The sequence below is a fragment of the Salmo salar genome, chromosome 13 (genome assembly GCF_965601325.2).
Source record: "Salmo salar chromosome 13, fSalSal1, whole genome shotgun sequence".
Taxonomy (NCBI): domain Eukaryota; kingdom Metazoa; phylum Chordata; class Actinopteri; order Salmoniformes; family Salmonidae; genus Salmo; species Salmo salar.
Genome location: NC_138303.1, coordinates 74305886 through 74322365, shown reverse-complemented (window position 1 = coordinate 74322365; position 16480 = coordinate 74305886). Strand labels below are relative to the sequence as shown.

Sequence of the window (16480 nt, the reverse complement as noted above, 5' to 3'; positions counted from 1 at the left end):
GTGGGCCTAGTAACGGTTTTCAAATACATTTTTAGCTTAAATCTTTACTCTAATGTTTGTGTTTTATTATAATGATATTTATTTTATTGCAAATGTATGACTCAATGGAACCGTTCTTTGATCTTCCTATCCTGTAAATCCAATTATATGATCACAGGCAGTCCATCCATTTGAATCTCAGGGTTTTAACCAACTCTGAAACTAGGGTTGCAAAATTCTGATAATTTCCTCAAAATTCCCAGAAATCCTGGCTGGAGGATTCCTGGATTTCCTGTTTATTCCTTTCTGATTCCAGGAATATTCCAACTGGGATTTCTGGAAAACCTGGGAATTTGGGGAAAGTTACTGGAATTTTGCAACCCAATCTGAAACAGACAATTATTTATCATGTGAGATAGATAAATCAAGAATTAATGCATGGATGGAAAAATATTTTTTATTTTATATCTTTCTTCATTATGTTTAATATACATGTTTTTCATTCTTAGTAGTGGAGACATGTCACAATGTCTGTAAACATAATTCAATGCGCTAACGGTCTTAAATGAACATTTTTGACACAATAATCATTTTGAGAATAGATTAATACCGTAAATTATCAGGTAGATTTTTGTCATATACAAGATGGACTGGGTTTGCGTTTTATTTGATAGAAATAGGGTTGCTCAATTCAGTTACCTTTCCCAGGTTTTCCAGAAATCCCAGTTGGAAGATTCCTGGAAACGGGAGGGAATAAGCAGGAAATTCTGATGCTCCTACCAGGATTTCAGGAAAACCAGGACATTTTTGGATAATTATAGAACATTTTGTAACCCTATATATCAATGAGTTGAATTTCATATGATAGATTTACTACTTGACTTCCATTCAGCCCCTCTAGCTGAACAGGTAGCAGATAAACCCAAGAGGTCTGCTCTGAACCAGCTCACCAGGACCCTCCTGCGTAAATACGACTGTGGAGTGAGACCTGTTCAGAACTGGACCAGACCCACGCTCATCCACATAGACCTCCTACTGCAGTCGGTCCTTGATGTGGTAAAGAAAAATAACTATACGGCCTTATCTAAATCATTCATTATTTAAATATAAAATACAATATGATTACCTGCCATGCTTCTGGTAATATGTAACACAAGAAATGAAAACATCGCCAAAATGATACATTTTTATTTTTGTATGAAATGTTAATCTTGTTTCAGTAAATACATTTTGACCATTTGTATCTAAACATTTCAATAATCTGCCCAAACAATTTACACACAAAAAAATTATACAAATCTACGTTTTCAGGATGGAAAGACCCAGCAAGTAACCACAAGCATTTGGTACCGGCAGGTTGGTATGAATTGTCTTCTTCTATTGGTGTTAATGGTAGTCCCAAACGGTTTTGCTTGTCAGCAATCAAGTCTTCAAGATACTGTATGTAACTTTCAAAACATATAAATACGTATTTTGAAAGTTACATATATTGAAAACTTGATTGCTGACAAGCAAAACCGTTTGGGACTATGTCAACAATGGACTAATGAAACAAATACCAAAAGATAGTTTTTGGGTGGAATTTTCCTTAAGGACAGGGGAGTTTTTCAGGATAAAAAAAGAAACGGAATGGAGCTAAGCACAGGCAGAATCCTAGAGGAAAACCTGGTTCAGTCTGCTTTCCATCAGACACTGATATATTCACCTTTCACCAGGACAATTACCTAAAACACAAGAAGACAGCGAATATTCTCAAGTGGCTGAGTCACAGTTTTGACTTAAATTTGATTGAAAATATGGCAAAACTTGAAAATGGTTGTCTAGCAATGACCAACAATCAATCTGACAGAGCTTGAAGAATTTTGAAAACAATAACGGGCAAATATTGTACAATCCAGGTGTGCAAAGCTCTTAGAGACTTACCCAGAAAGACTCACAGCTGTTGTAATCACTGCCAAAGATGATTCTAACATGTATTTGAATACTTACGTAAATTAGATATTTCTGTATTTCATTTTCAATACATTTGCAAACATTTTTAAACATGTTTTCTGTTTGTTATTTTGAATTCAGGCTATAACACAACAAAATAAGTCAAGGGGTATGAATACTTTCTGAAGGCACTGTATAACATGTCTGTCTGGAAGACGGGGAACCTGCTTCAGCAAATGCAACTTCAACCTTGTTTGGCATGCAACAATTGCATTGTTGAATGCCAAACCAGTCATGCACCCATCTGTCATGTACTTCATATGAATGGTCTTGTGATGCGTTTCCCGTTTGTGATGTCAGATCTGGATCGATGAGTTCCTGGTGTGGGACCCCGAGGAGTTTGACGGGATCACTGAGATCTCCCTGTCCTCTGACGCTATATGGGTGCCTGATCTCATCATCAGTGAATTGTAAGATTTGACACCGTATGTATTCCTGTTCAAATTACATAACGTGTCATTGGATTACTCAATACCCTCAGACTCTTCTCAGAAATGTTAAATATTTGGCCTTTTACTTTAAAATGACAGACAAGTGTGCTGACCCTAACATGCTGGCCACTCGTGCGTTGAAAAATACATTTACACATACATGTTATTAAATCATTGCATCCAGGCGCTAAAATAGAACTTGGTTCTATTTGTGATGCTTGATGCACTGCAAGTCCCACCTCTCCCATCTCCTCACCCATGTGGGTTATTGAAAGATGAACTGAGGTCCACACTCCAGTCGGTGGTGGTAATGCACCTTAGAGTTGGTTGCTAACCACCATATAAAGTCCAATGAAGAAGAAGAAGCCTGTAGGAGACGAGATTACTAGAAACAAACTCGGTTTATCCTTTTATCTGTGGATTAATTGTCGGAGTAGAGGACCTAGTGCATTTCAGGCAAAATAACAACACAATGTTTATATCCCAGGACAAATTAGTTAGCAACAGCAAGCTAGCTAGCTAAATTGCCATAAATGTTTGCTTTTCGACCTGTCCCCAAATGAATGTAGTTGGTTCAGAGTTTGTTTTCATATTTCAACCTGCGTGTCCTGATCGCGTCTGGTGTGGATGGACAAAATTAACATGCACACAATGGCGCACACGCGGTCTGGTCAGCATGTTGGGGTCAGTGTCTCATGTTCAACATACTGTAAGCAGCTGGAACTCCCATCTTACCCATAAGTCTGTGGTCTTCCCCCTGTTAGTGTGGATGTAGGGGAGTCCCCTGCCATCCCCTATGTGTATGTCAACTCGTCCGGGATGGTGAAGAACAACAAACCCATCCAGGTGGTGTCTGCATGTGATCTGGAGCTGTACGCCTTCCCCTTCGATAAGCAGAACTGCACTCTGACCTTCCGCAGCTGGCTTCACTCAGGTTAGCCTAGAGAGATGTAAACATGCTAACGTAGCTACCCAGTCAAATGACTACACATCCGGACCTGCACAGATGCATGACGTGGCAGTAACACACAATTAGAAGTGCAAAATAATAATGGAATATCTTTTCATAGACAAAATGCATGCATTAGGCTATCATACATCTAGTATTTAGTAAATTACAATAGTTAGTCATTTGATATAGTATCAAATCAATAGCAGGTCATATTGACTGAGTGTCATTAAGGCTTGTGTCATTAAACTCCGTCCCTTGACCTTTACCATCGTGTATGCAGTGAATGAGGTGAACCTGACACTGTGGAGGAGTGCGGAGGAGATCGCAAATGATCAGAAGTCGTTTATGGACGACGGCGAGTGGGAGCTGTTGTCTGTGCCGTCCCGCTACTGGCATCTCCGCCTGGACGACAGAGACTACGCCCACATCCAGTTCAATGTGTGTGCCTACCGTTTACCAGATATCTCTTTGTTTCCCTTTAGATACTTGATTTGAATGAAAGTCATTTAAGGAATACAAATATGACCTATACGTCTAGTGCCATCTGTATCAACTTACACAGCAATGCATATCCAGCCCTGTCGGTAAATATAGAATATGTGAATAGGTGTGATATTGGGATTTTCTAAACGGTTTGATATCTATGCAACAAAAAAAGTACACACTTCTCTTGTAGGGAGAATGTAACTGTACAATGACAACTAAAGCAGATTGAGTAGCGACAGTACTTTTTTTGCCATCCCATCCTCCTTGTCCTCCTGCTGTGAGAAAGTTAAAGGGATCAGCCAGGGCTTCACAGACGGGATTAAGCTATAATGCTAATAGATGAGACTGAGGCGCGTCCAGCATGCTGAGAGAGAGAGGCACCATAATGAGGCTGTCTCTGTGGCAGCTGATCAATGGCCGTCTTGTTCTGCCGGAGAAATGGGCTCTTGGCCCGGCGCAGGTGGTTCTGCGAAGATAGGCTAGGCAGGGCTGTTGTTCTACATTCAGCTCAGGAGGGCACTTAATGATGGAGTGTCTATCCAGCAGGGCTGGTTGGGTTACATTTACACTATGGCTCATTGTAAAAGTGGTTGTTGAGGGGATTTGTGTGTTTTTGGGCACCGGAAGAGAATAGGAGGGTAATACTATCGAATAGAGTTTTCTTGTGGGTTCAGTTGAGGAAAGTGAGTTGAAATCAATCTAAGTCAAATTCGCTCACTCTTCCCCGCTCTCACTCTTTCCCGCTCTCACTCTTTCCCGCTCTCACTCTCCATCTTGCTCCCCCCCACTGGTCAGGTGTTGATCCGCCGGCGCCCCCTGCTGTACGTGGTGAGTCTGCTCATCCCCAGCATCTTCCTCATGGTGGTGGACGTCATCAGCTTCTATCTGCCGCCCAACAGTGGCACGCGCATCACCTTCAAGACCAGCATCCTCCTGGGCTACACTGTCTTCAGGGTCAACCTGATGAACGAGATGCCTGCCACCGCCATCAGAACACCACTCATAGGTATCCTACACCAGCTCCTTTCCTCATCTTTGTTTTGAACGTTCTCTAATATTGTTTGACACACCAAGCATGCCATTCATACCCAGCCATGGCCAATGCTTTGTGAAATGTCTTGACATATTTATGAAGACATCTTGAGACATGTCTTGGAAAAAAAAGAAGATTTGTCCTTTTCTAACAGGTGTTGTTGATGTTTGGTGTTCTCCATCCTACAGGTGTGTTCTTTGCGGTCTGCATGGCGCTGCTTGTGCTGAATTTATCCATCTCCATCTTTGTGGTGAAGCTCCTCCACCACAACGAGAAGGAGGTCAAGGAGATGTCAGTGTCCGCCTGCCTCCTCGACAAGTACGGCTCGTCCAGCCAGACCTTCCTCGAGAGCAACTTCACCTCTGTCAAAACGCTGGTCGACGTGGATCAGTGTGGGGGTGAGAGGGAGGCTGTGTTGTTGAGAAGCTTTGTATTTCTAGGTCATAGGACATAAGAGAGTGACTAAGTATGAGAAACAAACACTTAGCAGGTGGTTGTTTTCCTAACTTAACACAGATTTATTTACCTCAGATTTCTGATTCTCTTTCATTTGTAATGGCCAGCTCTGACACGTTTACACATTGACAACATCTCTAGCTTCCTCTGTGTTAACGTCAAATGAATCATAGAAATTATACGTCTTTACAGTATGTCTACACATACACCTAATCATTTACCTTGATAAGATTCTCTTTGGACATTAATTTGTCCAAACCCATCATCACCCCACTTACAGTTCATGTTGTCCCTCCAGGCTATGAGTTTGACCTGGCTCCAGAAGAGGACCTACTGTCCCTGAGCGAGCTCCAGGAGAGTTCTCCACGGCTGGAGAGGCTGCTCCAGGAGGTGGTGGCCCTGCGGCTCTACCTGCAAGAAGGGGAGAGTGACGATTCGGCCCAGGCCGACTGGGTGGCCCTCTGCTGCAAGGTGGACATCCTCCTTTTCCGAGTCTACCTGCTCATCCTGGTCATCTACACCAGCACTCTGCTGCTACTGTGGGCCAGCTGGAGCTCTGCATGAAGAGAGGAGGAATTGTTATTCAAATGTTAATCGGCATGAGGAGGAAACATTTTATTGCAGAAAAATAAATATTTTGAAGTCTTGTAAGGGTTATTGATGAGGGCGACGTAATCCCTTTTCTCCGCCTTTCTTTTGATACTGTAGCTAGAAGCTATTGAGTTAACATTGTATTCCCATGTACAATTGGAAGATGGTGCCCATAAATCAATATGGGCTGATGTATTAACATATTCCTTCAACTGAAGATCTTCCTAAAAAGACATCTTACTCCTATTCTCCGGGCACATTCCGTAACGTCAATGTGATGTTATTCCACATTAACTTGAATCACCATGCTCCCCTGAAACTCGTACCAAATCAATAAAGCACATTCAAAGCTTAGGCAACTGCATTCCCTGTTGGCTCACTGATAGTCATAAAAAGACACATGAGCTACTCATAAAACCCTTGGCTGGGAACAATCTTTGTAAATAGAATTTTCACTTGAACAGCAGACATTTTTCTTTGAGCAGATCACATTACAACCTGTTGTATGGCCACCTCTGAGTTGAGGAGATACATGTATAATGGTTATTGTTTGCTGTATTGTTATGTTGTACATTCATATTTGTGATGTAACTTCTTATTCCCCATCATATCAAGCAAGTCCTGTTGCAAGTTTTTTTTTTTTTAAATCAACTGTGGCTCTTGGTTTGATTGTTTATCCTGTTTTTAGCTGGTGTTATACAGGGATATAGATGTTTTGGAATCATATCAAAGCCTCCAGCCAGTACAGTGAGTAAACGTTTCTATCCAAGAAAATGGCTCATTTGCTCTTAATACACCTGTACCCTTTTAACATAGCCTGCCATGTTAATCCTTAATAAAAGAGACTACATATTTTCAAGTGTTTTTGTGTGTGTCATAAATGGACATTATTTTTCAATAGTATTATCTCGTCGAATCACATAATAAAAGTAATCAATTCAACGTTGTTGTAGATTTCAGTACATGTTTCCCCTAATTAAAAGCATGAGCTGGCGCACACCCAGAGAAACTTAGTGTCATGTCATTACCCTGAAGAAGGCACAGTGATGCTGAAATGTCGGCGTTTTACCCAATAAATTACTTGGAGTTATATATAAGTGTGCGACTCTCTATTTTTTATAGCTTACAGTACATATTTCCCCAACATTCACGGTTTACGATTTTAACTGATTTAAATGATAGGCTAGCCTAATGAACTAAATAATGTCTAACATTAGTATTACATGTCAGTTCGGTCTTGTTAGTGAGAGAAGAGAGAACCGATGTGCACTTGAACTCCCATATGCCAATGTTGAAAAGCAAGCTCAAGAGAAAATAGGCCTATGCTCTTCTCTATGTTCAGGAAATCAATGTCTTAACGCAGTTGTAGGTTACATACAGCTAGATCATAGACTTGGCCTACATCATACTGTGTTTGGAATTTTATAGAGATCAATAATTTCCCCACGGTATGAAAGATATTGAGGGTTGAGTTGAAGGAAAAATGACAATATCCCACATGAAACTTGATCCAGACAGAGACATCTGGCTACACGATCAGATACTGTAAATAATATGATTGCTTGGAGTTATCTGCTCAGGGCAGGTAGTGACATAACCTCCACTGCTTCCAATCCCCATCATCAAATGAACGATGGACACACCCTCATATTCATAGTTACATCAGCTGGCTAAGCCAGCCTTATCCAGAATGCAGGAAACATAATTTAACTAATGTATGATACAGTAGACATTGGGCTACATACAGTCAACAATCCTGAATATGGGTCTCGGGCGGCGCCAGTTGACCGCTGCATCTCAAAGCTGAGCGCTGCTCATTATTGACAAGCTTAAGGCGGTGAAGTAAAACTTTGGTCACAATGAGAGTTTCAGCACTCTGGACAGCGCTGGTCTTGCTTCTGATTCAAGCCACCTCGCGAGCCTGCACAGGTAAATCATTCCGTATAGGCTGTGGCGTTTTTGACGGTGGTTGCTATTTTCTATAGGCTAACACCAATAATAATTGTACAACCCTTAAGATGTTGCATTTTAGTGGATAGCATTATGTTTAAATCCGCATATTGTAACAATGTGTTTTACTTGTTTTAGTCAAGAAACTGAGCAATAATACCGGACGCTTTGCCAACGCCACCTTGGTACGCCTCTCCGAATACTTGAGTGCTGGGTACAAGAAGGGTGTGAGACCCGTGCGCAACTGGCGAAATTGCACAATGGTGGCCATCGACCTTATGGTGTACTCTATCCTCAGTGTGGTATGTCGTATAAATCACATAGTAGAAGAGTTCAGTATACTGAGATAATAGTGTGTAGCCTATGTAGAGCGTCACTATTTCCTCTGTGTGCTGCTGTGTTTTACAACAGGATGAGAAGAACCAGGTTCTGACAACATATATATGGTACAGGCAGGTAAGACATAACTATTTGGAACAGTAAAATAACTATTTAAACTAATGGATTTTGTGCGAAAAAGTTTCCAAGCATTAAAAACATTCATCAAACATCTTATCAGAGGAACTAGTTATAGGCCTTTATACAATACTTATTATTTTATTAATTTATTATTAATACTAGACCATGCTTATTGCGCTTATGCTATAACTCTGTATCAGGAAATAATGCTATACGTCTTTATCAGGAATGGACAGACGAATTCTTGGTATGGAACCCAGAGGACTTTGATGATGTGAATCAGATGTCCATACCGACTGCGAATGTGTGGGTGCCTGACATACTAATCAACGAGTTGTAAGTAGCCTACAGTGTTTCGTTATTGTGGGGGTAGGACAACGTACGAGGCCATACAGATAACATAATTTTAGTCAAATAAAATTATGTATAAAAAAAGTATAATTTATCTGCTGATGTAAACTGACAAAATTGGATACATTGATAAAGCATTACTAAAGTAAAGTGTGAGTTAGCCTATGCTAAAATATTAGTTGTCCGAATCAGCCACAAACATATTTTTCGCATCTTTTTGCTTTGAGTTGTTGTGTTTCCTAATCTCTCAGTGTGGATGTGGGGAAGTCTCCGGACATTCCCTATGTGTACGTGACCCATTATGGACTAGTGCGCAACTACAAGCCTATCCAGGTGGTGACCGCCTGCACTCTCAACATCTACAACTTCCCCTTCGACGTCCAGAACTGCAGCCTGACCTTTCAGAGCTGGCTCCATACCCGTAAGACATGCATTATTTAGTTGTATAGTAATTTGCATGTGAGGTAAGGCTTTTGAACTGCGCATACAGCGGTGGTGGAAAAAGTACCCGATTGTCATACTTGAGTAAAAGTAAAGATATCTTAATAGAAAATTACTCAAGTAAAAGTGAATGTCACCCAGTAAAATACTACTTGAGTAAAATACAAAGTATTTGGTTTTAAATATACTTAAGTACCAAAAGTAAATTGAATTGCAAAAAAATAGGCTTATGTATCAAAAGTAAAAGTATAAATCGTTTCAAATTCCTTATATTAAGCAAACCAGACGGCCCCATTTTCCTTTTTTTTTTTTTTTTTAGTTTACAGATAGCCAGCGGCCCACGCCAACACTTTTGGGAGTCAAAGAAAATGTATGGAGTAAAAACAATATTATTTTCATGTAGTGAAGTAAAAGTAGTCAAAAATATAAACAGTAAAGTACAGATGCCCCCCAAAACTACTTAAGTAGTACTTTAAAGTATTTTTACCTAAGTACTGTAGACAACTGCACATAAGTACCAGGTAAGAATGCCCTTTCATGCCCTCACTCAGGCTTAGTCCTCTATTGTTTTGTTACTTCCATCTTGATTATTTCTGAAATTAGGAAGTACAGATGTAATTTGTCTTCTACTTTTGTTTAAAAATAACCTCAATATAAATGTCTTCTATGTCATCAGTGCCAGATGCTCCATACCATATCCACCCCGCTAAAAAATGTAAAAAATAATCTGTGGCAGGGTACAGTTGATAATGTCCATTACATCATTTACATTGATCTGAACCCACTGGTCTCTGTCTCCTCTGTGTTTGTAGTTAATGACATCGATCTCAAGCTGATGAGGAGCGCAGAGGAACTCAAGGTGGACAAGAGTGTCTTCATGAACCAGGGCGAGTGGGAGCTGCTACACGTCCTGTCCAAATACAAGCGCTTCAGTCTGGACAACATCGACTCCTATGCAGAGATGAAGTTCAATGTGAGTATGCATAATAAAATCATTCATTACCTTGTATTTATGTATTCAAGACAGGTTATGGAAAGATATTATTTGGCAATGACTGACCTAGTCAAGTAGAAGAATGGTTAGGGTTGCAAAATATTTGTTGCAAAAAACTTTCCCCCAAATTCCCAGAAATCCTGTTTTTTGGGCTTTTTCCCTCCTGATTCCAGGAATCTTCCAACCAGGATTTCTGGAAAACCTGGGAATTTGGGGAAAGTTATCTTGCAACCCTGTGCGTGATGATTAAATAAATGGCAATAGTTAAAAGAGCACAATATAGGGTTGGCGAAGATCACCACATCAATTTAGCAAGTATCTACACCTGTTAAAATTCGATGCAGTAGGTGTACTTTTCAATTATTCAAAACCCCCAACACCTGCATGTACACAATATCTTCGCCTAATCCATTTATTCAAAGCCAACTGAACCTGACAGAAATGCAAGTCCTTCAGTAAGAAGATATACTAGATACTATTATATAAAAATATAGAAATATATGAGGATATTTACCTTGACCTCTACTGCAAGAGGCTTTATTAGAACATCTTGAGCTGCATTAAATATGTATTGAGAATGGCTGTTTTTCTTATGCATCATACAAAGAAAACAGGCTTACTTTTCTGAAAATTAACAAAAGTATATGACTGAGGATCTATAGGTGAGCTATAGAGTGTGCACTCCCACCTCACTTTCAGGGTCATTGCTAGAATCTGTGGGTATATTGTTGTCTACCATCAAAACATTGTTCTGCCAGATATCTGTAACTACTATAGATGTGGAAGTGCGTACCTACCTATTCATGACTAATGTATGTTAATTACTGCTGTATTGATGATGATCATGATGAACGTCATCAGGTGGTGATCCGACGCAGACCTCTGTTCTACACCGTGAACCTGCTGCTGCCCAGCATCTTCCTGATGGTGATGGACCTGGTGGGCTTCTATCTCCCTCCGGACAGTGGAGAGAGGGTGTCCTTCAAGATCACCCTGCTTCTGGGCTACTCCGTCTTCCTCATCATTGTCTCTGACACGCTGCCCGCCACCGCCATCGGGACGCCACTCATAGGTCAGATAGAGAAATGCACAGTGGTGGAAAAAGTACCCAATTGTCATACTTGAGTAAAAGCAAAGATATCTTAAAGGCTCAGTGCAGTCAAAAACATGATTTACCTGTGTTTTATATACATTTCCATACTATGAGGTTGGAATAATACCCTGAAATTGTGAAAAGGATAGTGTAAGAGCTGTTAGCGTAAGAGCTGTTTGAAAAGCCTGAAATGTCAGCCTGTTTTGGTGGGAGGACATTTTGGCCTTCCACGATGATATCACCATGCGGTAAATTAGTTATTAGACCAATAAGAAAGAGTTCCAAACCTCTCTGCCAATAACGGCAAATTTTCTGTTTTCCCTACACAAATTCTTGCTTGAGAAATTGCTCTTAGCTAAGAAGCTATTTGTTTCTTTTTTTTTACCATTTTAAATGTTTCCATCCAGTTGGCGATCAACTTTTATGCAAATATTCTAAAATCTGCATAAAGAAAATATGCACATTTTCCCGCCAGTGGTGTTTCCACCAAACAAAGTTGTTGTGGATAAAAAAAATCAGTGCGTGATGACGTAGAGCACACAAAAATGTAATTTTTCATTTTCTTGTACCGAATCGAAAGTTCAATGTGTTTCCATCGCCTTTTCAACTGAACTGATAGTTTTGTCACAAAAACGGTTGCGTTAAATAGCAAAATGTGCCTACTTTGGTGTTACGTACGCTCTAGGCAACAGTTCGCAGATACAGTGTGGTTAGGCTGTGCAGCTAGGCTAGTATACATGAGATTATTATGGATAAGAGTGAGAATATTTGTATTTGTCAAATGGCAGTCAAGCAGTCAATCTTCATGTCACCAGAATAAGACCCTTGATATTTATTGGAAATGAGCGTCAAGCTCATCACCATGCACTTTCACCACCTTGTGAAGTTCATCACTTATTTAAATCTGTAGCCTAATAACCTGCATGGGTTCCCGAGCCATAGTGGGAGGACCACACAACATGTCATCTCGTGACTCCAAGTTTACTTTGATATAATGGTCATTATATCAATATTTGCGCATAAAGGCATTTCCACCACCATTTCTCGCATAAGTAATTTTTTTTTTTTACCAACAAATGGATCCCACCATGTCGGACAAACAAATGATTATTTTTTACGCTATGACTTTACTCGCATAAAAACTGCAGATGGAAACGCGGTTAGTAAGGTACTGCATTGTTAACCAGAAATGATTTGATGTATTGATAAAAACAGCTGCATTGGAACTTTAATAGAAAATGACTCAAGTGAAAGCCACCCAATAAAATACAACTTGAGCAAAAGTGTAAAATTCTTTGGTTTTAAATATACTTAAGTATGAAAAATAAATGCTATAAATCCTTTCAAATATATTAAGCAAACCAGATGGTATGATTTTCTTGTTTTGTTGTTGTTTACAGATAGCCAGGGGCACACTCCAACATCATTTACAAATGAAGCATTTGTGTTTAGTGAGTCCGTCAGATCAGAGGCAGTAGGGATGACCACATGTTCTCTTGATAAGTTCATGAATTTGATAATTTCCTCTCCTGCTTAGCATTTGAAATTAAACTAAGTACTCTTGGGTGTCAGAGAAAATCTATGGGAGCAAAAAGTACATATTTTCTTTAGAAATGTATTGGAGTAAAAGTACAAAAAATATAACTAGTAAAGTACAGATACCTCCCAAAAAATACTTGAGTAGTACTTTGAAGTATTTTTACACCACTGGAAATGCAGCTGGTGCATTAGTGGCTCAGATTTGTCATTAAGGTTGGGATTGCAAGCTTGAGGAAGTGATGAAGGACTAATGTTTGTTGGGGCCCTGGTCAAAAGTAGTGTACTACATAGAGAATAGGATGCAAACATTGCCTTTTTAGGGTGTACCTTGCAGTGTGCAGAGATAATATCAATCTTTCCTTCTCTCTCTAGGTGTATACTTTGTAGTGTGCATGGCCCTGTTGGTGATCAGCCTGACAGAGACAGTGTTGATAGTGCGACTGGTGCATAAGCAGGACCTGCAGCCCCATGTACCCCAGTGGCTCAAACACTTGGTGCTGGAGCGGGCCACAGTCCTCCTCTGCATCCGCAACAAACACAGCCTGTGCTCCATGCTGTCCAGGGACTCCGACCATCTGGGCCACTACAAAGAGAACAACATCAGCCCAGGTAATACATCTACAGGAGGGTTGGGTAGGAAGAAGGGTATGAAAGAACGGGCAGGAAGGAAGGAAGGGAGGGAGGGAGGGAGGGACAAGAAAGACCTGGGCAGTAGATCATTGTGAGCTGAAGGATCTAAGTCACTATAGAATTCTCTCTCTCAGCAGTATTCATTGATTGAAAAAAATACAGCAGCATTACGACACCTATCATAGAGTGAGAGAGAGAAAAGGATACAAATATACAATTACAGTTTTGTTTTCCCACTTAGGAAATAGTCAATATACGGTACAATGTCTGTCTTTTTGAGCCAATATATACATTTAGCTCCACAAGCTCAACACAACATTGGATACTCAACATACAAATAAATCATGTTATATGACCCCACTCCCCCCCCCCCCCACTCTCTCCCTGTGTGACCCCTTGCAGCTCGATGCAATCACCACCACCACCTTCACCACACCTGCGAGAGCGGCCGTGGTGGCGGGGACATCATGGAGCGGGGTCTGGGGGGTCTGTCTGTGGTGCGTGACAACACGCCGCCCGTCATGGACAACATCCTGCAGGAAATCTCGTCTATCCGCGGCTTCCTGGAGAAGAGGGACGAGTCCCGGGACATCGCCAAGGAGTGGCTGCAGGTGGGCTACGTGCTGGACGTGCTGCTCTTCAGGGTCTACCTGGTGGCCATGCTGGCCTACAGCATCACCCTGGGGACCCTCTGGTCCGTGTGGCAGTATGCCTGAGGGCCTCACAGTGGAGGAGGGCCTGACGGTGAAGGTGGAGGGTCTTACTGTGGAGAAGGGGACATAGAGGGCTAAAGCGTGCCTGATACAAAGCGTTTTATTGAGGTCGATCTATTTAGTTGAGCCTCATGGTGGAGGTAAAGTAGGGGGTAGTTTGAGTCTGGGGTAATTCTTGGGAGTAGAGGAACGAGGGGGAAGATGATAGATTGGATGATGGTATAGTTTACATTCATTTCCCTTAGCCAGTTGCCCCTTTCTAACACTGTCTATCTTACTGCCCTGTGTATTGTTCGGGTCTTGATTACCTAGGAAAGGCCTAAAGAACTGTTGAAAAAGTTCAGATATTGTATCCTTTGTCAGCATACAGGTGTATTTATATTTGTTTATTTGGATCCCCATTAGCTTTTGCAGACACAGCTACTCTTCCCGTAGTCCAAAAAAACACAACACAACACGTGACAGGTAACAAAACACTGATAGACAAGAACAATCACACACATTTAAAATACAACGAGATACACACAATACAACAAAAAAATAAAGTATGCTACTTTATATGGCACAATATTTCATGCATTATTCACTTTTTCTCAAAATCATCTACTACGTGTACCAACAGCTGTATTTATGTGACGGAAACCATATCTTTATAATAGCCGACATGGTACCATGCACATAAAATGAATAAATATGCCATACCTTAGATTTTGTATGTTCAATAATGTGTAATATAGTTGGGGAGCAATGAGCTCAAAGCATATTTCATAATGTTTTTTTATGTCTCTTCAAGCTTTATTTACTTATGGAGGAGAGGTATTGCGATTTGCTTGCATTTGCTTTTAAATGGCATAGTCTGTATATTCCAAGATCAACTTCACTCCTTCAGTTAAATAGTGTTAATATTGTTAATAAAATATAGGTAACATATAACATGCTGTTGATCACATTTAAATAGATAAAGGATATTAACTTGTGCTAAAGTAACTGCAATACTCATTCACCTGGTGTTCACTCTAACATTATGAAAAGTGTGACTATTAAAGTGAATTGAATTATGTTCCTTATATGCATTATGTTCCTTATATGTAACATTGCCTTTAAAAGCTGCTTGGTCTACAAGCACGATTGGATTGAATCCCGTCTGTGTCACCATTATATCGGGATACAATGATGACAGACGGGATTCAATCCAATCACCCTTGTAGGCCAAGCTGCTTTTAAAGGCAATGTTACCACGTTCTCCCCCTTGCGGAGATCGCATTCAAGGAAAACGCTGCAGATGTCGGCTCAATTGGAAATTACCTTTAAATGTCAAGTGGGCTATAGCGTGGTTTTTAATTGAATCCTGGCCACAGTTTGTTTGCTTTAAGCTTTTCCGTTGAAGGTCTGAATTTACTTAATTCGGCCAATGTCCACATTTAAGTGATGGGAGGTGAAAAAGTAATTGTCGGTTAGGGTTTAAGGCGCCATCGAAGTGACTACAATACACCACACTAACCACAGGGTGGCACAGTAGTTCTCTGCCCAGCACTAACCTCCCCCATGCTCTCGTCCAGCGGTGGTATGGGTATTATTAATCCCTCCCAGGGATGGCCCTAGCCCGCAGACTGACACTAATGTACTAATCGTAAAGATTTTGGCCTTACTGGAAAATGCACTCGGCGGGTGTGCCCTGATAGGATAAATGCCATTGACACCCTACATAATTAAAGCCTAAAACGGTTCCACAGTTAATGGGAGCATCGATCCCAATACAATCAATGAGGATCCAAGCAGCAGCAGGCACTGGGTCTGTGCCTGACTGGGCCTTTTAGTTCAGTACTCTGCCTGGCTGGCTGACTCTGTGCTTGTCACTCAATAGACAGTTAAAGATGTACTCATAAAAATGGTTTAGGGATACAGTTGACTGTTTTATTCCCCCTGGGGGTTGATTTTTAGCTATAAAAGAAGTTTATCAGTGTGAAGCTTGGATAAGAACATCTCTGAAATGTCTGATATGTATAAATTGTGTTTTAATGATTCCTGCTATCACTGTTCTTGATTCTGCAATTCTAAAACAAATGACAGTAAACATTCCGAAATGCTAATAAAAACAACACAGCAAATCTTATGAGTATTGCCATAAATAAGCATGATCCCAAACTTTTAATAGCTTGTCTATTTTTGGGAAAATAATTACATTTAAACCAAATAGGGTGGACTAGGGCTGCACAATTCTGGTAACTATCAATTTTACACAAATCCTGTTTGGAGAATTCCAGATTTCCTGATTCAGGGAATCTTCCAACTGGGATTTCTTTCAAACCTTTTACATTTTTTTTTTGAAAGTTAACCAAATGTTTTATCCCTACATCTGACTTTAGCCTACCATCTATACAAATATACGA

At 40.5% G+C, this 16480-nt stretch overlaps 3 protein-coding genes across 3 annotated transcripts; all 3 read left to right on the top strand.

The window, feature by feature from the left end:
• The first annotated feature begins 777 nt into the window (after window positions 1–777).
• On the top strand, window positions 778–5278 carry LOC106567726 (5-hydroxytryptamine receptor 3B). Its single transcript, XM_014137359.3, is given in 8 exon segments — window positions 778–1035; window positions 1291–1335; window positions 2272–2381; window positions 3167–3336; window positions 3635–3792; window positions 4636–4846; window positions 5062–5136; window positions 5139–5278. Coding segments are annotated over 8 exon segments (1101 nt in total). The 5' UTR covers window positions 778–840; the 3' UTR covers window positions 5276–5278.
• Window positions 5279–5341: 63 nt separating this feature from the next.
• LOC145860006 (5-hydroxytryptamine receptor 3A-like) lies at window positions 5342–6732 on the top strand. Its single transcript, XM_082959735.1, has 2 exons — window positions 5342–5363; window positions 5628–6732. The coding sequence occupies exons 1-2, from the start codon at window positions 5342–5344 to the stop codon at window positions 5891–5893; spliced, it is 288 nt and encodes a 95-aa protein (XP_082815861.1). The 3' UTR covers window positions 5894–6732.
• Window positions 6733–7626: 894 nt separating this feature from the next.
• Window positions 7627–16163, top strand: htr3a (5-hydroxytryptamine (serotonin) receptor 3A). The gene is made up of 9 exons (XM_014137357.3): window positions 7627–7849; window positions 8009–8172; window positions 8282–8326; window positions 8556–8665; window positions 8932–9101; window positions 9934–10094; window positions 10977–11187; window positions 13120–13356; window positions 13780–16163. The coding sequence occupies exons 1-9, from the start codon at window positions 7780–7782 to the stop codon at window positions 14091–14093; spliced, it is 1482 nt and encodes a 493-aa protein (XP_013992832.1). The 5' UTR covers window positions 7627–7779; the 3' UTR covers window positions 14094–16163.
• Window positions 16164–16480: the final 317 nt, after the last annotated feature.

Bases quoted from the DNA above. Each gene is read 5' to 3' on its own strand.
- htr3a (XM_014137357.3), top strand. From the start codon at position 7,780: ATGAGAGTTTCAGCACTCTGGACAGCGCTGGTCTTGCTTCTGATTCAA. The intron at 9,102-9,933 runs GTAAGACATGCA...CTGTGTTTGTAG, and splicing joins TCAGAGCTGGCTCCATACCC to TTAATGACATCGATCTCAAG. The intron at 11,188-13,119 runs GTCAGATAGAGA...TTCTCTCTCTAG, and splicing joins CATCGGGACGCCACTCATAG to GTGTATACTTTGTAGTGTGC.
- LOC145860006 (XM_082959735.1), top strand. From the start codon at position 5,342: ATGAGAAACAAACACTTAGCAG. The intron at 5,364-5,627 runs GTGGTTGTTTTC...TTGTCCCTCCAG, and splicing joins GAGAAACAAACACTTAGCAG to GCTATGAGTTTGACCTGGCT.